General features: G+C 41.4%; 2 protein-coding genes across 2 annotated transcripts in view; one reads left to right on the top strand and one right to left on the bottom strand.

The window, feature by feature from the left end:
* LOC133653854 (proline-rich transmembrane protein 3-like) overlaps window positions 1–17,225 on the top strand; it is a 40,275-nt gene extending 23,050 nt beyond the window's left edge. The window contains exons 2-4 of the mRNA XM_062053614.1: window positions 6,613–7,360; window positions 7,443–7,742; window positions 12,799–17,225. Coding sequence (XP_061909598.1) covers window positions 6,667–7,360; window positions 7,443–7,742; window positions 12,799–14,804 — 3,000 coding nt within the window. The 5' untranslated portion in view covers window positions 6,613–6,666 and the 3' untranslated portion in view covers window positions 14,805–17,225. The remainder of the gene's footprint in view (window positions 1–6,612; window positions 7,361–7,442; window positions 7,743–12,798) is intronic.
* Window positions 17,226–22,413: 5,188 nt separating this feature from the next.
* On the bottom strand, window positions 22,414–26,108 carry LOC133654369 (cytosolic sulfotransferase 1-like). Its single transcript, XM_062054690.1, has 6 exons — window positions 26,069–26,108; window positions 25,398–25,498; window positions 25,185–25,311; window positions 25,018–25,115; window positions 22,598–22,772; window positions 22,414–22,526 (listed from the first exon to the last, which is right to left on the bottom strand). The coding sequence occupies exons 1-6, from the start codon at window positions 26,106–26,108 to the stop codon at window positions 22,414–22,416; spliced, it is 654 nt and encodes a 217-aa protein (XP_061910674.1).
* Between the last annotated feature and the right edge of the window lie 1,043 nt (window positions 26,109–27,151).

The following is a 27,151-nucleotide window of genomic DNA, read 5'->3' as shown; positions in this document are numbered from 1 at the left end:
GGGGTTAAATCACCAAAATGATTCCCGGGCGCGGCGCCGCTGCTGCCCACTGCTCCCCAAGGGAATGGGACAAATGCAGAGGACAAATTTCACCACATCTAGTGTGTGTGTGACAATCATTGGTACATTAATCTTTAATTAATCTTATATGACTGACTGATATACACTCCAGGCTTTATTTAAAGATGGGTAGCAAAGTTGTGTGTGTGTGTGCACGTGTGTGTGTTTGTGTGTGTGGAAAGGGGAAGAGGCTGAGGGCGGGGCTTACTGGCTGGTCTGCTTGTTTCAATGTCGCCAAAATAATGTTTACAGAGACATTTTACACTATACATTTCTAGTTTGGTTCACTGTAGAGTCTTCAGCTTGTTTAATATTTTGAATATAAGTGTAACAACATGATTTTAAATAATCAACCTATAAAAAGAGAAACTAGTCTGCTCTCTCTTGTAGTACTCTAACTCACCACACTGGGCGAAGTGGGGGTGATAGTGAGCTAGAAAATGTATGATGCTACCATGTTTTATCAGTGAGGAAGCCAGTTTTTTATTTTCAGTTGCAATAACATTGTTTTAATGCTGTGCTGAATGAATGAAGGTTGATGCCAATAAGGTAGATTATATATCGAAGATCAAATTACAAGGTTCAGTTTCACTTAATTTCAAACATTATTCTCTGAACTGGACTTTCAGACTAAACGGGGGTGATCATACATAATATGTTTTCATGGCGCATAGATTGTGCTGCTTCAGATACAAATAGAAACACAGTAATGTTAAAAAATAAAGTTAACACAAATAAATGGGACCTGGAAGCATTTGATAATTAATTTTTTATGAACGTGAATTATGCCATTCTTTTTCTTGTTTTCATTTTACTGGGCATGTCAGGAATTGTTGGTGACGAACCCCAAGATACAGAGATGGCAGGCTTGATGCAGGAAAACGTGATTTTAATTTCCAAAGAAAATGTAGGAAAACAGGAATCAGGAACCAGGAAACAGGCAAACTGCAAACAGGAAACAGGATACAAAATAGGAGGAACCAGCAAACTGCAAACGGCTAGCAGCATACAGGATACAGCAAAGAAGAACCAGGGAACAGCTCACAGCATACAGGAACCAGGGAACAGCTCACAATACTCCAGCACTGACTGGAGGCATACTTGCCAAGCCTCCCAAATTTTCCGGGAGACTCACGAATTTCAGTGCCTCTCCCCAAAATCTCCCGGGACAACCATTCTAAGGCTGCAGCTAACGATTATTTTTCTATCGATTAATCTATAGATTATTTTTTCGATTAATCGGTTAATCTATAGATTATTTTTTCGATTAATCTATAGATTATTTTTCCTTTTACCGATTATTTTTTTTATTCAAAATGAAGATGAAAAAATAAATGTAGGCCCGTTTTTTCAAAAGGCATGGCTTTTATTTACAAAAAAAAAGAAGTATGGCCACTCAGTCAACATTGACAACAACATGACTAAATATTCTGTAACAATGTAAACATTTAAAACTTTTAACATTTAACAAAATTAAAAGTAGCTTATTTGCTTTTTAATGTGCAAATATAAAAGTCAACATCCAGTGCAAATCTTAATATTCTGCAATAGTATAAGCATTTCAAAAGTAAAAGTATTGCTTATTTTGCTTTAAAATGTGCAAAAATAAAGATAAACATCCAATACAAAAAAGTGCAAAACGAAATATTCTGTAACAACAGTGTAAACATTTCAACAAAAGTGAAAGTATTGCTTATTTGCTAAAATGTGCAAAAATAAAGATAAACATCCAATACAAAAAAGTGCCAATCTAAATATTCTGGAGCACTGTAAACATTAAGTATTGCTTTTAAAATGTGCAAAATAAACATCCAGTCCAACACAGTACACAATAACCAATTCTACTCATTCCAGTGAGTGACTAACAGTTGTAATGAAGAAAGGTTAGCATGTGTACATGTTTGGTTCTTTTCTTGTTTACAATATTCCCAGCAGCTGAAAATAGGCGCTCAGAAGGGGTCGATGTGGCTGGAACGAGAGGTAATTAGCCTTCACCTCAAGCCAGGACTGCGAGTGAGCTGAGCTGCAGTTTATATTTCTAGAAGGTCAACGGGCTCATAGTGATGTTACTAGTAGTTGACTGGGAGGTGTTTATTATCATTTGGGGAGAGTCCGCTGCCTGATGCTCACCTGCTAAACACCTATCTGCTCCACGCTGAAGCGCTGACTACATGCGCTCTGAATACACACTGCTGATTGGCTGATAATGCTTCGTGTGTACCAATCAGATGGTTGTGTGGGTGGGACAATGCTGCGTGCGTACCAATCAGATGGTTGTGTGGGTGGGACAATGCTGCGTGCGTACCAATCAGATGGTTGTGTGGGTGGGACAATGCTGCGTGCTGAGACAGACGCAGAGGAGCGAAGCAGCTTGTTAAGACTTTAGCAGCTAAAGTTAGCTTTAGCTTAGAAACTCGTTCGGTACACCCCCGTGCCGAACCGAAAGCCCCGTACCGAAACGGTTCAATACAAAACACGTACCGTTACACCCCTAGCAGATACAAATGACACAGTCATGTTTTTGTGTAATGATGACAACGTATGCTCGCGCGGACGATTGACTAGTTGATGGTTTTCTTTTCAAATGTTCGTTCATTGACGTTGTGCTGCTATGATAGGCCATTTCCGCTCGACACAGTGTGCATACAACAACATTATTAGGCCGTTTATTGAAATACTCCCACACTTTTGACCACTTTTGGCATGCTTTTCCCCCCTCGCTTGCACCGCTCGCATCGTCTGCTTTGATCGTCTGCTTTGCGGTCCGCCATGACGGTAGTGTGACGTAAATATGCGACGCGTCGACGCACAAAAACGGCGTCGACGTATTTACGTAACCGATGACGTCGACTACATCGACGCGTCGTTTCAGCCTTAAACCATTCTCCCGAATTTCTCCCGATTTCCAGCCGGACAACAAGGCACGCCCCCTCCAGGTCCATGCGCACCTGAGTTAGGACAGCCTGTCGTCACGTCCGCTTTTTGTCCATATAAACAGCGTGCCGGCCCAGTCACGTTATAACATCTATGGCTTTTGGAGAGTGCACAACTGCACACACATCCTGAAGGAGACGAAGCAGAAGAACGAAGAAGAGACAGTCATGGCTACGACGAGTAAGAAGAAGAAGTACGCTTGCAAGTCATCAGAGAGGGTGTTGAGCATGGTTAGAAAGATAGTGACAGAGAATAGAACGAGGATGGACAATTCAACCCTAAACTCACTCCTTTCCTGCAAATTAAATTTCATAGATGCTGCCCATACCTATGCTCCTTCAAAGGCTGTGCAATTGGCTGCAAAGCATTGCACTTTCAAATTTTATATATATATATATACAAGAAATACTTGAATTTCAGTGAATTCTAGCTATAAATATACTCCTCCCCTTAACCCCGGCCCCGCCCCCCCGACCCCGCCCACCTCAAACCTCCAGAATTCGGAGGTCTCAAGGTTGGCAAGTATGACTGGAGGGCGAGGCAGGTATAAATAGTAGTCGACTGATTAACATCAGGTGTGGCCAGGCTGCCAATCAGCCGCAGGTGAAGAGAAACAACGCTCAGGGAGACAAGCAGGAAACTGAACCAAAATAAGAGCGCTGACAGGAAATAAAACACAAACACAAAGGAAAAAGTAAAACATAACCAAACTGTCAGTGACAAGCCTGCCGGGTTCAACCTGTATGGTTAGAGCATCAGTGCCTCACCTGGTGTGAAGGTCACCGCACGTCACTGTATGCCAGGTTCATCTGGCTGGGTCCACGAAGGAAAAGGTTTTTCCTCATTACAGCATTAAAAACTGACATTTCAAGACTGACCGTGTGAGCGCCTCTTGTCTTGAAAGTAGATTAAACAAATGACAGATTTGTTTTCACATTGCCTGCATCTTTTAACCATCCCATCCTTCCTGCATCCTCACGACTTGTCAAGTTTTGTCCCTCAAGGTACCCTACGCTGTCAGCTTTATTCCATCACTACGCCTCCTCCACCATTGCTGCTTCACCCGCCTATTACCCCTATCAAGTAGAGGACTTTAATCTGGATACTGCTAAAGCTTTTTGATTAACTGAGAAGTTTATTGACATTTTAAAGAATTTAATCCATGTAATGCTTTAAAAAGGCAAATGGATGGCACAAAAAGCCAAAAAGCTTGTTTCCATTGTGGTCCATTAAATATTCATCACATTTGATACATTCAATAATAAAAGATATATAACCTGTAACATGTATATAAAAATACTTTTTAAAAAAATTGATAAATTATGTACATATACACGCTACTGCCTCTGTTTCGGTATATTCTCTGGCCAATTTGACCATTATCGAGGCGCACGCGGCATTGCTGAGCTCAGATTATTCCGGCTAAATGGAGAAAAAAAAGAAAAGAGGAAAGGACTCAGACGGGAAGAAAAAAACATTGAGGCTACTGCTATTGGGGGGAGTTGAAGCACTTATATCTCTGCCCTCATGGCCATTTCCCTTCTATGCAGCATTTCTCTGCATGGATGAATGTAAAATAGTGTTTCTCTGAGCATTGGCAACCGCCTCAGCCATTTTTTTTTTCCAGATGCAGATTACTCATGTTAAAAGAAAATCACTTTATGAGCTCATCAGCCACACAGTGTTGAATGAGTCGTCACAGCTGTGAATGAGGCCTTGGTGAGTCATTCACTATAGAATGAGCCCTTGCACAGGCCTACGTGCATACACACACACGCACGCACACACACACGCACACACGCACACACACGCACACACACACACACACACACACACACACACACACACACACACACACGCACACACACACACTGAAATGCAAAGATTTTTGCTCCTAATGTTTCATGCTGAAGTTTCAGTGTTGTCCTCACTTTGCTGCTTTGGGGCATCTCTCATTGTGAGTCATAGATAGAGGCCAGTGTGAACAAGGGAGTGTTATGTAAGTCACATGCTAAAATAGGCAAAAATTAGTTTTTGACAAAAGGGAAGGGCAGCTGGTATCTGTTTGGCTACATGACTACATGAGGATTGTATAATAGTTGTGGCTCGCAGTGTTTCTCTGAGCATCACTACACTCATAAAGTGCCTTCGAACATTATGAGCTCGACTTGAATAATGTGTTCCACTACTCAGAACAAATTACTATTTGATCATTATGAAGGAGACGACACCAAGACAAGAATCGGTTCAATAGGTTTATTGAACCTCTTGATGAGTGTGTGGGAGATGTATGCTACTGTATGTGTTTGGTGCAAAACGATGTGTAGGATTAACAATGTTAATGTTACCAGGGTTTGTTGTATGTGCGTGTTGGATTAATCTTTCGTCAGACCAGAGGGGCAAGGCAAGAAGGCAGTCCGTGGGCAAGCAAGCGGCCGTGGGCTGGAGAGAAGCAACGAGGTCCGTGTCCAAGCAGGGGTCAAGGATCAAGGGAGGCAGTACAAAATCCAAAGAGTTGAGGCACACAGCTCGATCACGAGGAACAGGAAAAGCACTGCGGGGAACACAAAGGACATAAGACACGGGAACAGGGAAGTCCCAGGTAGAAAGAGCAAGTACGCGGGAGGGAAGCCAGAGACGGTATGCTTACTACAAAGAGTGAACTACGTTCCGGCGCTGGATCTTCGGGTCCGCCGGTCTTTATGCTGCTTGCCTTCATTAGTTCCAGGTGCGCTGATTGCTGATTGCTTGCAGCTTTGCCAGCGCGTGGCCGCAATGCCTGGCGCGCTGCCAGCAGAGGTGCCAGCCGAGCATGCAGTAGAAGGAATGAGGGGTTGTGCATGCACCGTGAAAAAAACAACTGAAAAATAAGCTTTGAGAACAGGTGATATGTACAGTATTGTTATGAGCTGGTAACCATTAATAGTAATAGGAGTGTAATAATGATTGACACTGCTTGACCAATCAGTGCTCTCTGTACGGATTGATATGTACCGTAGCTCAGCCAAAAATATTATAGATGGGTCTCTTCTAATAGGGGATCCAATGTTGCCATGGTAATGACTTGAAGTCGCGTTATTCTTATCGCAAGCAATGAGCTTAGGTGAAAAAATAACAGTGGCATATACGAGTATTTTTCATTACAATGACAAACTAACTTGAGGTTTGTACTGTATGTCTCTGTGTGGACTTGTGTAATGTATTGAAACTATGAAACTTTACGCCTGACAGCTCCCTGTATGACTGATGGTGACATGCCCAAAAACACCCCTACAGGAGTTTCAATGGCTTGACCCGAACCTGCCCACTGTATCTACTCTACAAAACAAACTTTGGAGATTATATATATATATATATATATATATATGTATATATATATATATATATATATATATATATGTATGTATGTATGTATGTATATATATATATATATATATATATATATATATATACAGTATATGTATACGTGTATACGTGCAGTATGTATGTATATATATATATATATAATATATGAATATACATATATATACATATATATATTTTAAAAGAGTGTGAATAAATTTGTTTCCATATTTTTGCACAATAAAATATACTGATTGTTTTTTTCTGTGTCAACAGAAGCCAACTATGAGGATGGTGTAACAGCAAGAGGAACTGCTCACTACTCAGGCCATGGCTTTCATGCTTCTTCTTTTTTTAAGATTCCTCACCTTTTCCCTCCATTCCTGTGATGCCCAGGTCATCATTGGCACATCCTCTTCATTTGCTCCCCCTGATCTTCCCAAAGACTCTCAACCTTCCAAGACAGATGGATATCTGTCCTCTACGCCTCACAGTGGGCGCAGTGCTGAGCCAGCTAAGGTTACAATGTGGGATCAGCTGACAACAACAAATGCAGTGCAGCGAGGACAAATAATACACCCAACTGCCTCTTCTATGTCAACCCTTTCTTCTCAGACACGAAGCCATGGGACAAACATTAGTCAAGCGAGCATCGCCAAGCCCAGGATAGACCTAACTAACCACAGTGGGGCTTTGGCAAAAGAAAAATCTGCCACAAAAAGCTTGTCGGCACCTGTGCTCACTTCACCCTCCAGTAAACCAGTGATCGCCATCAATCCACCTGCAGATACAAGTGATTTACAGGGGCTAGGATCAGGAAGTACAACATTGATGCTTGAAAAAGAGGAATTACTTCCTCCTGTGCCAACAACTGCTGATTTAATGGAGCACTATCAAGCACACACACAGGCTAAAAGATCTGAAGTACACAATTCATCAACTGTGGAGCCCCATATGTTGGCACTGACACCACAAACTGGATCAAGAGCCTCACAGGCCACAGCTTCTGTTTTTGTGATAACAGGTGAGAATTAAAAAGTTCAAGAAAGTTTAAACCTGCCCTTGCAAATGACATATAGCATGTGTATGTTCTTCCCAAATTTCAGGTGATCCTGCTGCAAAAACTCCTCTTTCAAAACATGACTTGGGAGTTGCAGTGACTCTACACACACTTTCCACCACTACAGTTGGATCCACTGGGAAACAGCCAGAGATTCCTGGACAACCAGTTACCAATCAAAACAGGAACATTTCACATTCAGTGACAGCGATAGCAGCTACAACTACCATAGCTAGTATGCTTACAACTACTGATAGGAAACGACAAACCAAAGCAACAAATAAACCCAATCAAACACACCTGGTAAAAAAGGGAACTAGGACGACCGTGCAGCCAACAGCAACAGGTATGTGAAGAATGTGCAATAGCTTGTCTAACTAGTTAGACCAGTTTCATAATCAGTGGTAAACAAACAATTTACCTTGATATCAGCTGAAGGATGGGAAGAAGCAGTGAGCAGTGAGATGGTATTGTGTGTGAGGTACACACACAGATGGAAAAAGTATAAGCAGATGCAGAAAGGTTGGAAAATAAAGTGAAATGGATGATAATGGAATCACAAGCAGGCATGCATATAAGAGGAAAGTGGGTTCAGAAAACAGGGACTATGGAAGTGTGGTCAAAGAAATAGGTACAGAAACGTAGTGAGCCGGTTTGGTAATGAAAAGCAGATGTAAAGAAAAATGATTCCAGGGAGGAGTTAAATAAACCCACCTAGAAAGGGGAAAGTGTGACATACAGGCGGAATGGAAAGGAACAACATAGTAATGACCTGGATGACTCTCATCCTTAAAATGTTAGTGAAATGTTCCACAACATTACATTAGGACTGTACTTTGAGATCTGTAAGCATTTTGGATAAGTTCATTACAACATGTGCACATTCAAACAGAGGTAAGTTGAACCTACACAGCTGTGCATTATGGAATGTGTCTGGATCACACTCCTGTGAGGAATGGGGTGAATGAAGACATTTAAAATGTTTTAAAGTTTGACAAGATCAAAAAACTGTTGCTATGAGCTGTTCAAGTAACAAGAAGCACCAGGATAAAAGATGACTCTTGAGGCTCTGTGTCACTTTAATTTTTTTTTTTTTTTCAAGTCAACCGAGTGGCTCATCTAGAAAATTAGTGTTTGACCATGCTGTGCAACCATCCATCATACTTAAAATCCATAGAGGAATACATCTGTTGTCAGCATGAGACATCATAAATCTGCTGTCTGGTAAATAGTAGTCATGGAAATGCATTTATTTTCAACATCTTTAAATACTATGATGTGTTTCCAAGAAAGCTTAAGAGTAGGAGTTTGACAAGATGAGATCTTGTAAAAACACAACGTTATTTCTTGTTTAAGAGAAAAGCTATCTTGCCCGCACAGTTGCAGACGCCCCACCCTCTTTTCAAGGCTCACACAGCTGAGGTTTTATAAGCAGCTGTCACTGACTTGGAGCTTAAAAGATCAAACCATCCATCCATCCATTTTCTACCGCTTGTCCCTTTTGGGGTGGTGGGGGGTGCTGGAGCCTATCTCAGCTGCATTCGGGCGGAAGGCGGAGTACACCCTGGACAAGTCGCCACCTCATCGTAGGGCCAACATAGATAGACAGACAACATTCACACACTAGGACCAATTTAGTGTTGCCAATCAACCTATCCCCAGGTGCATGTCTTTCAAGGTGGGAGGAAGCCGGAGTACCCGGAGGGAACCCAGGCAGTCACGGGAGAACATGCAAACTCCACACAGAAAGATCCCGAGCCCGTGATCGAACCCATTGTGAGGCAAATGCACTAAACCCTGTTCCACCGTATCACTCGTTTATTCAAGCGGGTTAGACTTGTGGCTGCTTTTTCAGCAGGCTTCAACAACGACTGCTGTGTTAATGTGCAAGCAGAAGCAGCTACAACTGCCATTACACAAGTTAATCATGGACGTTAGAACGCCATGGTACAGCACTTTGGATATGCTGGCCCGTTACCTCAAACAGCAAGCTGTTATAGCAGCATCTCCCACCAGCCTAACCCAGATATAAGACAGAACACCCAAATCATTGATAGACTTGACAGCTGCGATATGAAAGTTACATCCTTTTAAGACAGTTGCCACAGTGGTGGTGTGATGAAAAAAATCTGACAATGTCTCTCATTGTGCCACTGAAGAGAACGATTGAACAGTTCAGCAGTTAAAAGCTCATGCCTCAGTCATACATGTAAAGTTACATAACATTTCAAAATGAACTTGCATTGTTTTGTGACTCAGTTAAATAAACAGGTCTGCATCGTCATATATTTTGTAATTTTAGTTTTTTTCAAAGGTATGTCGAAATACACTCCTCAACTTCCCTGGGAAAGTCTATTCCTTAATGCTGGAGAGATAGGTACAACTGTTGTTCAAACCTCAGCTATAAGGAGATAAACACATTTGTTGTCCTTGTCGTGGAACACTGGACCAGCTCTAAACCCTTGCAAGGGTACTGCAGGGTGCATGGGAGTTTGCCTAACTGGTGTACATGTGCTTAATGGACTTGGAAAAAGCATATGACCATGTCCATTACAGTGCCCTATGTGGGGTTTTCAGGGAGTATTGGATTCATACTTCTACGTTCTATCTGTTCTTTGTACAACCAGAGCAGGAGCCTGGTTCGCATTGCCATCAGTAAATCCAGCCTGTTCACTGTAAATGTACATATACAGAATATCAAGGTGCATCCAAAGTCTTTGCTATTTGCCGATGATGTGGTCCTGATTGCCACATTAAGCTGTGACCTCCAGCGTACATTGGGGCGGTTAATAGCTGAGTGTGAAGCTTCTGGGATGAGACTCAGCACCTCCGAATCTCAGGCCATAGTTCTCAGCTAGAAAACAGTGGATTACACCCTTCAGGTTAGGAGTAAGGTCTTGCCACAGGTGGAGAAGTTGCAGTATCTTGAGATCTTGTTCACAAGTGAGGTAAGGCAGGGGTGCAAGATTGACAGGCAAATCGGGGAAGCGGTCACTGTACTGGACCATCGTGGTGAAGCGAGAGCTGGGCCAGAAGGCAAATCTCTCGGTTAACTTGTTGATCTACGTTCTTACCATCACCAATGATTACAAGCTTTGGGTAGTGACCAAAAGAGCAAGATTGCGGGTACAAGCAACAAAGATAAATTACCTCTTAAAGGTAGCTGGACTCACTTCAAGAGAATGGGTGAGGATCTCAGTAATCCGGGAGGAGTTTTAAGGTATGGCCTCTGCTCTTTCGCATCAGGAAGAGCCAGTTGAGAAAGCTCAGGCATCTTGTCCAAATGCCTCCTCGATTCCTCACTGGTCAGGTGTTTTAAGAGACACAATCCTCTGTGCTCAAATTTAGTGGATCAGCTTTACGTCAAATTTGCACTTGTTTTAATGCACACAGACCTTTACTTGATAAGGGCCTCAGTTTACAGCTTGGAACACATTATAGATGTACTGTAATGCAGTCCTACACCTTGACGGTACTACCCCCATCCTTGACTGTAAAAAAGACACCATTATCTTGATACTCACTTGTGTTGCTAGCTATTTGAACTTGGGTTTCCCAACCTTTACTGAGCCATTGCACATACTGTATTTTATTTTATCATGGGACACTATAAAGCGTTCCATGATTTATTCTGTTGTACGAATGGCAACAGATGGATACACAGGTTTATTTTTAACCTTCTGCCATCCACAGAATGGTTCTGCCTGTCACTATGTGTCTGCAATAGATGGATGAAAGTACATTACCTTAAGCGTCGTTTTCAGTGGATACTACATCTATACTGCTATACAAGCTGTACACTGACTGCTCTAAAGTACAGTACAGGGTTTTCCCCTGGATTATCAACATACTTGTGGCGATAGAGACGTGGCTAGGTGGCGTGGTGGGGCCGTGGTCTATATGACGCCATCATGCCAATATTTCTAAAAAAAATCTAAAAAATGTTATACATAAATTTTAAAATAAATGTGTTATTATTAATTATTAACAAACATATATTTTGTTGTATTATATTGTTTTGCTTAATTTTAAATTGTTGCTGCTTTGTTAATAATTTTTAGTTTCTAGAGATGACCTCAGTCCTTTTAGTGACTTTCTATATTAAAAAAGACTAGCAACAAATCTAGCATCTTGTTGTAGTGCTATTGGAGACTGTACTCATGTTTAGAGACTCTTTATTTCAGTCACTCCAAACAGCGAGAGATGCAGGGAGCCTGACTTCACTCTTGCTTTGCACTGCAGCAAGCCTGACGTCACACTTCCTTCGCGCTACTGTCCTAGCTGCACTTTTTGCCCTTAAAAGAGCGCCACTATCTTCTTATAATCTGCACATTGCACATTTTGTAGATCGCTGTCTGCAGGTATATTTAGGATACATTAAAGTACTGCCACATTGCAGGTGGCAGACATGCTGCCTCCGCTCCATAAAATCAGGTGTGTGTTCCTTACATCGTCACAATACTCTGTTTCGGCAGTGCTGTTTCAGTGATCATTCTATTTTCGGTGGCCGAATTTTCAGTGCATCACTAGTCAATAGTGCGAAATAATAGGCTCTATATATCCATTCATACAATATATTAGCTAAATTTGTTTTCACGTTAATTACCATAATTTTTAACATGTGAAGGCTTTTATTTTGCCGTGGCGGGCCGCCACCATTAATTACATGGAGGGGAAACCCAGCAGTATATCCCTCGACAAAAGCGACCAGAATCATCATGACAGATTAAGCAGTGATAATCAATACTACTGTATATACAGTACAGCAATCCTGTAAAAGGTTCCAGTGTTCTTACATAGTGCAGGTGCAATGAAATACTGTGTGGTCTCTACAAATAGAATTAACATTATACTTACTCCCTCCCCAAAGATTATATGCGCAACATTTGATGAATTTTTGAGCATCATTATGATTATATCATCTAGCCTGTACCATAGAAAGACATTTTCTTTACCATCCATACAATGGCTCACATTTGTTTTATGAACTGGTGGCTTTGTTTAGGATGTACTGTTCTTCTGTTTACATCATAATGCTTACTGTACGACAATGATTTAGTCAGATTAGAGGTTTCATTAGTATGGTTAATTTTCTTCCTCTGTAGAAATCCTATTTATATCGTTAGTGATGAGATGCAGAACTGATTAGCAACACAAGAGTGACTTGATTGGGCCAGATGGTTCTAGGTCATTATTATAATGGTGAACTGCACCCCTCTAGTGGTGTGAACACCACATATACTGTACATGGTTATTGTGATGCAATGCTTTTGATTCAAGATTGCCTTTGTATGTATAATGAATTCCAATGTAATAATGTTATGAATTAACATATTTACTTTTTTTATTTATTGCATTATATTAGAATAATAAAATCAAGACTCTTTTCTTCTCATCCCCAGTGAACTCGTCGGTCCTGACAACAACAGTGGCACCAGTTACCCAAACAATCTTGGCCCCAACTTACCGCATTGATATGAAGAACCGCTCCATTTTGCTGGGTCATCCTCAGCAAGTGCCTCACTCCACGTTTAACCCGTCCACTTCTGCCAGCAACGAACTCTCCCCAAATGGCAGCCTTATCTACTGGGGTGACCTGAGCAGGACTCTGGCTTTTGCTTGGGCCCTTCATGTCTATGGATCAGCAAGCCTTTTCCTGCTTTTGTTTGGCGGATCTGCACTTGGACTCATCTTGTCACCTGGCTCAAATTGTCCTCATCGGGGGGCTCTTGCTCTCGCCAATGCATTTTTGTTTCTCGTTGGAGGATTGAGAGCATCCCTCTTTCTTATTGATCCCTACGGGACACAGAAAATCCTTCCTCGCTCTGCAGTTGCGGCCATTTACAATTTGCCACTACACTTGCTAGTGTGGACACAAGCTACCCTGGCCCTACTGGCCTTGAAGGTGGCTGGAGTAAGAGCTTTACCTGCAACATTAGAGCGTCCCCCCCTGGTGGCTGTGTTGGCTGTGCTGCAGTGCACTCTGCTGCTGGCAGCAGATCTGCTTTCCCCAGCGCTGTCCCCTGTGGTGCCTGTTACCCTGCAAGTTCTGTCCCTGTGCTGGGGTCTGGGTCTGTGTTTCGGATTCCTCTTTTATGTGTTTCCTCGTATACGATGTCCTCCCATACCTCACCCTGGAATAACTGAAGAGGCCAACAGAAAGGCTTGGTCAGGAAGCAGGAGCAAAGGGGTGATTCTGGGAAAAGTACTGGCAGTTTGTGCAGTTTTAGGGGCTCTGTGCTGTGGGCTACATGTTCATGCCACCCTCTGGCTCTATGGACTGCTAGGAGACTGGATGAGTTTCAACTGGGGTTGGTGGCTGGTTCATTTCTGGGCCAGACTGTTGGAGCTGGCCTGGGGATTATCCCTCCTACTCTTGGCTTCATGGGTCTTTTGGAGGCCTCAATGTTGCCAGCCAAGAGAAGAAGGTGGAGCAGGAGATAAAAGAACAACAGGAGAGATGCCGTCACCTGGCCATTCTGGAGGCTCTTCTCATAGACACACATGCTGGTTCAAGATAGTCCAAAGTCTCACGGGTAAGCCTTGCAGAAAGTCTGATAGTAACGGTATTGGAGGAGCAAGTACAGCAGAGGTTCCTAACAACTGGGCTGGCCACGAACGTCCTGGAACTGACATCACAAAGAGTCTAATCAGGAACCAGAATCATGAGCAAACAATTGCCCAGCCACAGTGCATCAAAGACAGCAACCGGGCACGCAACCACAGGGGCCACTCTGCAGAACGTGCCATATCTGATGGTTCCGCAGGCTCCTTGCTGAGACTGCAGGCAATGGACGTGCCTCGACATCGCTCAGGAAGTGGAAGTCTGGATCAAGATAGGGACACATCCCTTTCAATGTGTGAGTTTGATCTACGGCCCCCTTCTCCCATTAACCTCACCCGCAGTATCGATGAGGCTCTGCACAGAGAACACCTGCTTGAAGGTGGTAGCCTGTTTCATCCTTTAAACCTAACTTTACAATCCCCCTCCCCTGGATCAGGGGACAGTCCGGGGCCTTGGCTGCGCAGGAACAGTGACCCTCAATTTTCTGAAAGCAGTGAGGCTCCTACAGAGTCCTCGATGCCTTTGGGCGGCAGCATTCTCAGCAGTGTGCCCAGCAGGCAGGTGACTGCGCCACCTACACCCTCCTACCAGGGTCACAGGTGGGCCGGGAACGAGGTGGGGAATGTGCCCTCATCAGTGTCCTGCCCCGTGTCACTTCATCCCTCAAGAACATCAACAGGACATCTGGGGGAGGATGGAGTGGATGACACACGGCCCTTCATTACACCAGACTCTGACCGGAGGCGGGGAAGGTCTGCGAAGCCCGTGGGTTCACACAGTTACCTTGAGGTCAGCCGACACGACGACTCTGCTAGTGTGAGCAGTGAAATTATTGACTTATGAACAGATTCTGTTCCTACCAAAAACTGAAGCTATGAAGCAGATATCAAACGACAATGGCACTTCAGCTTACAATCTCAATAGGTTCCACGACGGAGTTTGTAACTCAAAGCACTTGTATCTCAAATCAGTTGCGCCTTTTGAAATTAATTTAATCCCTTTAATCCTGCTTGGCCCTCCCGAAACATGTAACAGACAAATGTAACATGCCTTTTAAAAATAAAAATTATAAATAGGAAATATTGTTGGAGAAACAATACAATAGCGTGTACCTACTAACAACTATATTAGTAACAGTATTGTTCAACATTTACATTTGGGAGCAGACTTGTTTGGGTCTCTTGGTGTCTCTTAAGAGCTGCTTCTCTGTTGGGTAACAATATGAATTGTTATTGCTGGTTATGTTGCACACGGACGCTCTCACCGTGTGACGGACCAGAGGTCAGTGTTGACAGCAAGTTGTGTCTGTGTACCAATAAAGGTAATTTTCAATAGTCCAATTTGTTGATTCAGGTCTAAACTGAACAAACTAAAACATGTCAAACACAGCATCGGGATCTTATCCATATTTTCGTGAATAACCTTTCGCAGCTTATGGCCGCAGAGGCTAGCTGCGGTTGTTGTGACGTAGGCTGACACACTGACTCCCCGGGTCGGCTAACCGGTAGGACAGTTTTTAGTGGTTAGTTTCTCTGATTCGGCCTTCCGCTTCTTCTCCTTTACACAGACTTTCCCAATTCCGGTGGTTGGAGGGCAGAATCTGTGGACAAATGCTACTTCAACCACGGCAGTGGAGAGGCTCGTATCTCAAATTATGCTGGCAACCTAAAGTATAACAAAAAGCTCAGAGACACCTTTCATCTCAAAATACTTGTAAATTGAGGTACTACTGTAATTCTAAATTAACTTCAGTATGAACAAAGAAATGTATCACTTGGTGATGGACTAAAAAAATCCTCTTATTTGCCTTGTTTACGAGGTTTGAAAATATACAGTGTACTCTACTCGAATACGAGTAAATAGATTTACATCAAGAAATTGCTGCTTATAGGAACAATCCTTGACATCAGAATTATCACATTTGAAGGCAAAATTGTGCTCCTCTAGGTCCCATCATTATTGTTTCTTCATGTACATATCAATAAGTGCTTTTGTTTACTTTTGTTCATTGTCCTGGGAATTTCATTTCGATTGAGCTTTTGTGTAATGTAAATATATGTGCCATACATGGTTTTGGTTTGTTCTTTGGTATTGTAATGGTTATATAAGCTCATCTTTACAGTGTCTAAGGACATGGTGGCTCGACAACAATTTCCAAGCTAATATGCTGTCCTCTCGGCTTTGGGACTGATAACATATTGAGGAAGTAAACAATAGCCAGCGATGCAGACGCCATAACTTACATAACATGTTCTTGCCTGTAGGTGATTATCCGCCTTAGTGGATGTCATGTAAAACTATTTTCTTCCATATATTATATCACAATGATACAATGCCCATGACTGCATTTATCAGGAGTTAATTAGTAGTACTGATTATACATGCGGCCCTAGTGGAATTATAGAATCCATGACTGCTTTGGTAAAAACAAATATATTTATGTGTGTGTGTGTGTGTGTGTGTATTTACAGCCAAAGACTGATTCGCCATGGACTCACTAATGCAACACTTAACTTTACATTGAAGCACTAGAATGAAGTATTTTACTAAAAAGAAAAGTATCTTTCAAAAATATGTAGGAATTATGTAAATACTGGTATTTTTATGTTAAATAAAGGTATATTCGAAACTGTCATATTTGTCAATGTGAAAGACAATCGAAAGTGTTCCTTTTGTTGGCAGAGTGTCGTGTCGTGGTTTTGTTAGTTTATTCAGGCAAGGACAAGTGAGGAATAAAATATTGATGCAGGTATTGCGATTACATCAAATTACAAACGTTATCCTTAAACTGACAGCATATAGCATTAGCTTGTATGTGTTAATTGGAATATTGTTTTTTCAGTAATTATTTCAAGTAGTGATTTTTTTCCTTTCACTGGTTAAAAACCATATTGAATATGTCTCATGTATCATAAAACCCAAACCAATGACCTACAGTTCTTTTGATGACCTTTGGAGTGATGCTTGGATTGTTATTTGTGGTATTTTCAGCTTAATGGCCTTGTGTTGTGGTCTACATTCCAATCAAACTGTAATACTTTGTTGTCTTGCTTTTTGCTGTTACTCATATTTCGTCCTGACTAGAGTGGGACCTCCAAGTGTGTTAGTGGTGCCCCTTCAGCAAAGAATATGTGCCATAGAAACGCACTCCATGTGTCCAGCCTAGTGTGTAGTCACTGTGCGGAAATTCAGTATTTGGCTCATTGAGCATTTGTTTCCTTCATTTTACTGCAATGTATGTCTGGATTCAAATAAACATGAAATGATCGCAGTTTGTGTTAACTATGTCGTATGTTACTTAGTGATTTCAGGTTACTCTTGATCAGTACTTCTCAGAGTTTGGAGGGGTTTTTTTTTACATATACATGTAAATATGCAAGATTATAGCCAACGGCTAAATTCCATCTTTAGTCCCTTCAGCATGTTGATGTTTGGATAAATAAGACAACATCGACAAGTACAAAACCCAAAACCAGTGTAGTTGGCATGTTGTTTAAATCATAAATAAAAACAGAATACAATGATTTGCAAATCATTTTCAACTTATATTCAATTGAATAAATTGCAAAGACAAAATATTTAATGTTTAAACTAAGAAACTTCTTTCTTTTTTTTTTTGCAAATCATTAACTTAGAATTTAATGGCAGCTGCACATTGCAAAAAAGTTAGCACAGGGGCATTTTTACCACTGTGTTACATGGCCTTTCCTTTTAACAATACTCAGTAAACGTTTGGGAACTGAGGAGACCAATTTTTGAAGTTTTTCAGGTGGAATTCTTTCCCATTCTTGCTTGATGTAAGGCTGAAGTTGTCTCCGTTGTGGTATTTTAGGCTTCATAATGCGCCACACATTTTCAATGGGGGACAGGTCTGGAATACAGGCAGGCCAGTCTGGTACCCCCACTCTTTTACTATGAAGCCACGCTGTTGTAACACGTGGCTTGGCATTGTCTTGCTGAAATAAGCAGGGGCGTCCATGGTAACGTTGCTTGGATGGCAACATATGTTGCTCTAAAACCTGTATGTACCTTTCAGCATTAATGGCGCCTTCACAGATGTGTAAATTACCCATGTCTAGGGCACTAATACACCCCCATACCATCACACATGCTGGCTTTTGAACTTTGCGCCTATAAAAATCCGGATGGTTCTTTTCCTCTTTGGTTCCAAGGACACAACGTCCACAGTTTCCAAAAACAATTTGAAATGTGGATTTGTCAGACCACAGAACTCTTTTCCACTTTGCATCAGTTCATCTTAGATGAGCTCGGGCCCAGTAAAGCCGGCGGCGTTTGTGGGTGTTGTTGATAAATGGCTTTCGCTTTGCATAGTAGAGTTTTAACTTGATGTAGCGACAAACTGTAATTACTGACAGTGGTTTTCTGAAGTGTTCCTGAGCCCATGTGGTGATATCCTTTACACACTGATGTCGCTTTTTGATGAAGTACCGCCTGAGGGATCGAAGGTCACGGGCCTTGCCTCTTACGTGCAGCGATTTCTCCAGATTTTCTGAACCTTTTGATGATATTACGGACCGTAGATGGTGAAATTCCTAAATTCCTGGCAATAGCTCGTTGAGAAATATTGTTCTTAAAGGCCTACTGAAACCCACTACTACCGACCACGCAGTCTGATAGTTTATATATCAATGATGAAATCTTAACATTGCAACACATGCCAATACGGCCGGGTTAACTTATAAAGTGCAATTTTAAATTTCCCGCGAAACTTCCGGTTGAAAACGTCTATGTATGATGACGTATGCGCGTGACGTCAATGGTTGAAACGGAAGTATTCGGACACCATTGTATCAAATACAAAAAGCTCTGTTTTCATCGCAAAATTCCACAGTATTCTGGACATCTGTGTTGGTGAATCTTTTGCAATTTGTTTAATGAACAATGAAGACAGCAAAGAAGAAAGCTGTAGGTGGGATCGGTGTATTAGCGGCTGGCTGCAGCAACACAACCAGGAGGACTTTGACTTGGATAGCAGACGCGCTATCCAACGCTAGCCGCCGACCGCATCGATGATCGAGTGAAGTCCTTCGTCGCTCCGTCGATCGCTGGAACGCAGGTGAGCACGGGTGTTGATGAGCAGATGAGGGCTGGTGTAGGTGGATAGCTAATGTTTTTAGCATAGCTCTGTGAGGTCCCGTAGCTAAGTTAGCTTCAATGGCGTCGTTAGCAACAGCATTGTTAAGCTTCGCCAGGCCGGAAAGCATTAACCTTGTATTTACATGTCCATGGTTTAATAGTATTGTTGATTTTCTGTCTGTCCTTCCAGTCAGGGATTTATTTATTTATTTTGTTTCTATCTGCAGTTAAGCCTGATGCTATCACGTTAGCTCCGTAGCTAAAGTGCTTCGCCGATGTATTGTCGTGGAGATAAAAGTCACCGTGAATGTCCATTTCGCGTTCTCGACTCTCATTTTCAAGAGGATATAGTATTCGAGGTGGTTTAAAATACAAATCCGTGATCCACAATAGAAAAAGGAGAAAATGTGGAATACATTGAGCCCTTGTACCTAAGTTACGGTCAGAGCGAAAAAAGATATGTCCTGCACTGCACTCTAGTCCTTCACTCTCACGTTCCTCATCCACAAATGTTTCATCCTGGCTCAAATTAATGGGGTAATCGTCGCTTTCTTGGTCCGAATCGCTCTCGCTGCTGGTGTAAACAATGGGGAAATGTGAGGAGCCTTTCAACCTGTGACGTCACGCTACTTCCGGTACAGACAAGGCTTTTTTTATCAGCGGCCAAAAGTTGCGAACTTTATCGTCGATGTTCTCTACTAAATCCTTTCAGCAAAAATATGGCAATATCGCGAAATGATCAAGTATGACACATAGAATGGACCTGCTATCCCCGTTTAAATAAGAACTTTTCATTTCAGTAGGCCTTTAAACTGTTCGACAGTTTGCTCACGCATTTGTTGACAAAGTGGTGACCCTCGCCCCATCCTTGTTTGTGAATGACTGAGCATTTCATGGAAGCTGCTTTTATACCCAATCATGGCACCCACCTGTTCCCAATTTGCCTGTTCACCTGTGGCATGTTCCAAATACAAACCCCGTTTCCATATGAGTTGGGAAATTGTGTTAGATGTAAATATAAATGGAATACAATGATTTGCAAATCCTTTTCAACCCATATTCAATTGAATGCACTACAAAGACAAGATATTTGATGTTCAAACTCATAAACTTTATTTTTTTTTTGCAAACGTAATTTAGAATTTCATGGCTGCAACACGTGCCAAAGTAGTTGGGAAAGGGCATGTTCACCATTGTGTTACATCACCTTTTCTTTTAACTACACACAATAAACGATTGGGAACTGAGGAAATTAATTTTTGAAGCTTTGAAAGTGGAATTCTTTCCAATTCTTGTTTTGTGTAGAGCTTCAGTCGTTCAACAGCCCGGGGTCTCCGCTGTCGTATTTTATGCTTCATAATGCGCCACACATTTTCGATGGGAGACAGGTCTGAACTGCAGGCGGGCCAGGAAAGTACCCACACTCTTTTTTTACGAAGCCACGCTGTTGTAACACGTGCTGAATGTGGCTTGGCATTGTCTTGCTGAAATAAGCAGGGGCGTCCATGAAAAAGACGGCGCTTAGATGGCAGCATATGTTGTTCCAAAACCTGTATGTACCTTTCAGCATTAATGGTGCCTTCACAGATGTGTAAGTTACCCATGCCTTGGGCACTAATACACCCCCATACCATCACAGATGCTGGCTTTTCAACTTTGCGTCGATAACAGTCTGGATGGTTCGCTTCCCCTTTGGTCCGGATGACACAATGTCGAATATTTCCAAAAACAATTTGAAATGTGGACTCGTCAGACCACAGAACACTTTTCCACTTTGCATCAGTCCATCTTAGATGATCTCGGGCCCAGAGAAGCCGGCGGCGTTTCTGGATGTTGTTGATAAATGGCTTTCGCTTTGCATAGTAGAGCTTTACAGATGTAGCGACGAACTGTATTTAGTGACAGTGGTTTTCTGAAGTGTTCCTGAGCCCATGTGGTGATATCCTTTAGAGATTGATGTCGGTTTTTGATACAGTGCCGTCGGAGGGATCGAAGGTCACGGTCATTCAATGTTGGTTTCCGGCCATGCCGCTTACGTGGAGTGATTTCTCCAGATTCTCTGAACCTTTTGATGATATTATGGACCGTAGATGTTGAAATCCCTACATTTCTTGCAATTGCACTTTGAGAAACGTTGTTCTTAAACTGTTTGACTATTTGCTCACGCAGTTGTGGACAAAGGGGTGTACCTCGCCCCATCCTTACTTGTGAAAGACTGAGCATTTTTTGGGAAGCTGTTTTTATACCCAATCATGGCACCCACCTGTTCCCAATTAGCCTGCACACCTGTGGGATGTTCCAAATAAGTGTTTGATGAGCATTCCTCAACTTTATCAGTATTTATTTCCACCTTTCCCAACTTCTTTGTCACGTGCTGCTGGCATTTAATTCTAAAGTTAATGATTATTTGCACAAAAAAAAAATGTTTATCAGTTTGAACATCAAATATGTTGTCTTTGTAGCATATTCAACTGAATATGGGTTGAAAATGATTTGCAAATCATTGTATTCCGTTTATATTTACATCTAACACAATTTCCCAACTCATATGGAAACGGGGTTTGTAAGTTTGATGAGCATTCCTCAACTTTCTCAGTCTTTTTTGCCACTTGTGCCAGCCTTTTTGAAACATGTTGCAGGCATCAAATTCCAAATATTCCAAATTTGCAAAAAATAACAAAGTTTACCAGTTTGAACGTTAAGTACCTTGTCTGTGCAGTGTGTTCAATTGAATATAGGTTGAAAAGGATTTGCAAATCATTGTATTTTGTTTTTATTTACGATTTACACAACGTGCCAACGTCACCTTTTAGGACAATTAGTCCTAAAAGGTAAAAAGTACCCCAACAGTTAGCTAATATTAAAGTATTAATTATTTTCTGTTATGACCCCCCTGGAGGACAGAAATGTACCCCTCTGAATTTAAATTCTATTGAGAACTTGATAACAATTCCTTAGTTTCTTTCTTCTTTTCATTCCTGTCACAAACTTCTTCATCTCTTTGCCTCTATTAGCTCTGTCTACATGTGTTCCTATAAACTTTTACTTGTACTTGGTAAAACAGGGAGCCTATTTTTTAGATTAGGCTGCAGGCGTGTGTATCTTTATAACATGAATACTAGCGTTTAGACACAAATAATGAAAACCTCTTCAGCTGCTCGCGACCCCCTATTTGAGAAAAACTACACTACTTATTTTGGTCTATTTCAGCTGAAGTATTTCTAAACAGAGAAGATGGCAGCAAAGGAAATCTTTGAAAAAGAAAAAAAAAGTATTTCCCGTAAAAATGAGCTTATATTTTAATTGGAATCCACCAGCCAATAGACAAAAAGAGACCACTACAGAAGTTTAAGCTCTAAACGTGGGTGCGGAATTGCAGCGCCGGATCTCTAATTTTCTGGTTGTAGTATTCATCACACTGCTCGTTCTGGGCCACGGTGAAATGATTCTTCCAGTCACCAACTTTCCCTAAAGGCAGAGGGATATTTCAGATCACATTTAAATGTCAAATTTGCAGTCATTTTGGGCATATTCTGTACCTTTTCTCATGAAAGGAGACACCTTCAGATTCATCAAGGGAGCATTGGTAAAGTTGGTCAGTTTGTTATTTTTCATATTGTCAAATTTCACAGCAGTCACGATGGCCTCCTTCTCCTCGGCTGAGAGAGACAAGCCGATGAAACTGCACAGTTTGTCGATCTCTTGTCCCACGTTCTGTGCACATATATATATTTTCCGTTCATTTGACAGAACACATTCAGAAAAGAGGTCAACTGTTTTATGGATGGTCAATGGATGCTTACGGCCTCTCAATCGTCCTGTTTTCACAGTGCCATCCTACTGCTACCAAGTTGCCATATTGTCCCACAAACAATCAGGTGTGAGCAATGAGACCGATTGTAGTTGTGAAATGACTCTTAGGTGTGCATGGGGCACTTTTAATGCAGATATATGATATCCGCAGAAGTAGCAAAACTCATCCCATTTCCAAAACTCATTGCAAACTATGCGAATTAAATGCATTTGTTGGATCAAAGCTTGTAGGAGATGGCATTTTTAGCTAAAGGTGAAAAACATCAACAAGCACAAGGCTGTTGTAAATACAAAAGATTACACAATTAAATGTACTCACTTCTAGTTCTTTTGATCATTAATGAAGTAATGATTACCCTTGAAGGTTCTGCCTCTGGACCCTTACATTTATTAAATACAATTAAACTGGAAACTATACAGTCAATTACCTTGGAGTTCATAATAAGCCCAATGGGATACATTAATGTAGATCTCTCACCTATATAATATACCCCTAATTATGCATAATATATCATCTATAAATTGTGCAGCCTTTGCACTGAAAAAGTCACACAGAGTTTGTCATTCATTAATACTGCATATACACAAATGGATTATTGCTTTCAATATGAACTACATTTTATTTCATTTAAATGGCCAATTAAGTGGCGGACCGAATGCAATTCCTACCTGTAAAATAGTTCACATTTTGGTGAGTACCTCAACATTTGGGTGCTTAATTTAGAAACTTAGAAACAATTTAAAATATATATATATATATATATATATATATATATATATATATATATATATATATATATATATATATATATATATATATATATATATATATATATATATATATATATATATATTCACTTTTTTCCACATTTTGTTATGTTACAACTTTATTCCAAAATGGAATAAATAAATGTTTGTCCTCAAATTTCAACACACACAATACCGACAATGTAAAAAGTAATTTTTTAATTTATTTGTGCAAATTTACTAAAAATAAAAACCTGAAAAAAAATCACATGTACATAAGTATTCACAGCCTTTGCTCAATACTTTGTTGATGCATCTTTGGCAGCAATTACAGCCTCAAGTATTTTTGTGTACCATGCCACAAGCTTGGCACACCTATCTTTGCCAGTTTTGCCCATTCCTCTTTCCAGCACATCTCAAGCTCCATCAATTTAGATGGGAAGCAGATTTTTTTTAATCCAGGTTGTGTCTGTCCATTGCTGCATTATCTTTCCCTCTATCCTGACTAGTCTCACAGTTCCTGCTGCTGAAAAACTCCCCCATGCTTTACTGTAGGAATGGTATTGGCCTGGAGTTTTTTTTTTTTTTTTGGTTTCTTCCAAACATTACGCGTGGCATTCACGCCAAAAAGTTCAATCTTTGTCTCATCAGACCAGAGAATTTGGTTTCTCATGGTCTGAGAGTCTATCAGGTGCATTTTGGCAAACTTTACAAAGAAATTGCTTCTGTTTGGTCACTATACCGTACAGGCCTGATTGGTGGTTCGCTGCAGAGATCGTTGTCCTTCTGGAAGGTTTTCCTTTTGCCTCAGAGGAATGCTGTAGCTCTCACAGAGTGACCATCAGGTTCGTGGTCTCCTCCCTGACTAGACTAGGGTAAATGCAGCAATGTACAGAGACATCCTGGATGAAAACCACCAACGATTCCCATCCAACCTGATGGAGCTTGAGAGGTGCTGCAAAGATGAATGAGCATTGCCCAAAGATAGGTGTGCCAAGCTTGTGGCATCATATTAAAAAATACCTTAGGCTGTAATTGCTGCCAAAGGTGCGTCAACCAAGTATTGAGCAATAGCTGTGAATAGTTAGTGCAGGTGTTTTTGTTTGTTTTTAATTTTTAATACATTAGCTAAAATAAAAACATTAAAAACTTTTCACGCTGACATTGTGGGGTATTGTATGTAAAATGTTGTATTCCATTTTGGAATAAGGTAGGTAGGTAGGTAGGTAGGTAGGAAGGTAGGTTTTTATTGTCATTGCACAAGTACAACAAAACTTTGTTTTCAGCACAATAAGGCTGTAACATAACCAAATGTGCAAAAAGTGAAGTGCTATAAATACTTTATTCCCTTTAACCACACTCCAAAGAGTGTGTTAAAACAGGTACCAGAATACCTCACCTCACTTAGATCTTCATAGAACATATAATGAAGCTTTGGATATGTTTGTTTTTTCTCCCACCAGCCGACCACATGCTCATGCCAGGGTCCATAAACCACTGAAGACACAGAAAAATGCAGTCAGGTATATTAAATGAGAAGACAATAACCTCACACTTTAACCTCACTCTTTCCCTCCATGAATCTTTGTAGAAAGCCATCCCAGTCTCCTGGGGCAGGGTGGATGCTGTTCATGCGGCTAAAGTGGAAGTGGGACACGGCGACATCCTTTGGGTTACGAGCCACGTAGACTGCCTGCACAAAAAAAAAAGATCTAGAATTGCGACTCTCTGCATGAAACAGCTAAATTCAGACTTTCTGTGGTGAGCGTACGCTTTTACCCGACAGTTGTTCTCCCAAAATGTCTCTGGGAGAAGTTGGACTGGCAGATGAGTTTTAATGAGACGAGGAGTGACAGTGAGTCGGTCTGCCAGGTCTTTTCCTTATTGAAGAGCACAGGTAAATGTCATGTAAATCCACAGTGGTCATGTGGGAAGGTCTTAGAAAAAAAAAAAAAATGCACATTACAAACATATTTTGTGCACTAGTAAGAAAAAACTTTTTTGTTTTTGTCCAAGCTCAGCTATCTAAATTACAGACATTACAAAATTGGAGTAGGACAGCAATCACATACATTTCTGGGTATGCAGCTGATCATGTGGCACATTCTGTGACCCCAAGATGCAGAGACGGTAGGCAACATGCTAGCAAGAAGTCATTTTATGGTATACCAGGCAGACAAAATTAACACCGGTCTAGTAGGAACTCTGAAAGCAACATAACACGTCGGCGTACAGAAGATAATGAACCAGCACAAGTTTTCCTCAACTGCTTTGTCGTGCTTAAATAAAGTATGATTCACTCAGTCTGAATCATTACTAACTCAGTAGAGCAAAAGATACCTCTTGCAAATGTGTCAACGCTTTCTCATTTTATTAATAATAATAATAATGGATTAGATTGACACTCAAAGCACTTCACAGAAAAGTGAGAACCCATCATTCATTCACACCTGTAGCCACAGCTGCCCTGGGGTAGACTGATGGAAGCATGGCTGCCAATTCTCACCTATGGCCCAACCACCACCCATCATTCATTCACCAGTGGGACTGGGGGCGACTGTCCACTGCCCAAGGACACAACGGCAATTATTTTGATTGCAAGAGGTGGGGAGCAAACCTGCAACCCTCCGGGTTCTGGCACGGCTGCTCTACCCACCACGCCATGCCGCCCCAACATGTTTACCCGATTTATTTGCAAAACAGTTAACATGGATATAGTTTATGTGGTTCAAATTCCATTGTTTTTGCTATGAAACTAACTATGAAACCCCCCTTAGAAGAACTGAAGAACCTGTCAGACATGCCTATTGCCTTCACACAAAGCTTTAATTAGCAACCAGGTTGCAGGCCTTAAAAAGGTCCTTGTATTGCTTTGTTTTGTATTGTTCTTTGCCTGCATGGATGTGTCCCCATCGACCAAACAGAAGAAACTGAGTATCAATAATAGACTACCAAAGTCTTATACTCTAATAAATGTTCATACTTAAGAGTTATCAATTTTTTTTTTCATTTCTTAAACTCATATTTTTTTTCATCCATCCATCCATCAATTTTCTACCGCTTGTAACCTTTTGGGGTCACGGGGGGTGCTGGAGCCTATCTCAGCTACATTCGGGCGGAAGGCGGGGTACACCCTGGACAAGTTGCCACCTCATCGCAGGGCCAACACAGATAAACAGACAACATTCACACTCACATTCACACACTAGGGCCAATTTAGTGTTGCCAATCAACCTATCCCCAGGTGCACAGGGGTTAGTGCATGTGCCTCACAATACGAAAGTCCTGAGTGGTCCTGAGTTCAATCCCGGGCTCGGGATCTTTCTGTGTGGAGTTTGCATGTTCTCCCTGTGACTGCGTGGGTTCCCTCCGGGTACTCCGGCTTCCTCCCACTGCCAAAAAAACAAAAATTTTTTTTAATTTTGTTTATTTCTAATACTTATATATTTTGGTTTATTGACAGCCTCAGTGGTGTTTCACCCGCTGCCGCCACCTGATTCTTCCTCTCTGGCTGCAAGGACTCATGGCATTTT

Source organism: Entelurus aequoreus, linkage group LG07 (assembly GCF_033978785.1).
Source record: "Entelurus aequoreus isolate RoL-2023_Sb linkage group LG07, RoL_Eaeq_v1.1, whole genome shotgun sequence".
Taxonomy (NCBI): Eukaryota; Metazoa; Chordata; class Actinopteri; order Syngnathiformes; family Syngnathidae; genus Entelurus; species Entelurus aequoreus.
This window is presented reverse-complemented; position numbering and strand designations above follow the sequence as displayed.

Bases quoted from the DNA above. Each gene is read 5' to 3' on its own strand.
- LOC133654369 (XM_062054690.1), bottom strand. From the start codon at position 26,108: ATGCTTCCATCAGTCTACCCCAGGGCAGCTGTGGCTACAG. The intron at 25,312-25,397 runs GTAAAAGCGTAC...TTTTTTGTGCAG, and splicing joins TTTGGGAGAACAACTGTCGG to GCAGTCTACGTGGCTCGTAA. The intron at 25,116-25,184 runs GTGAGGTTAAAG...CTGTGTCTTCAG, and splicing joins AAGATTCATGGAGGGAAAGA to TGGTTTATGGACCCTGGCAT.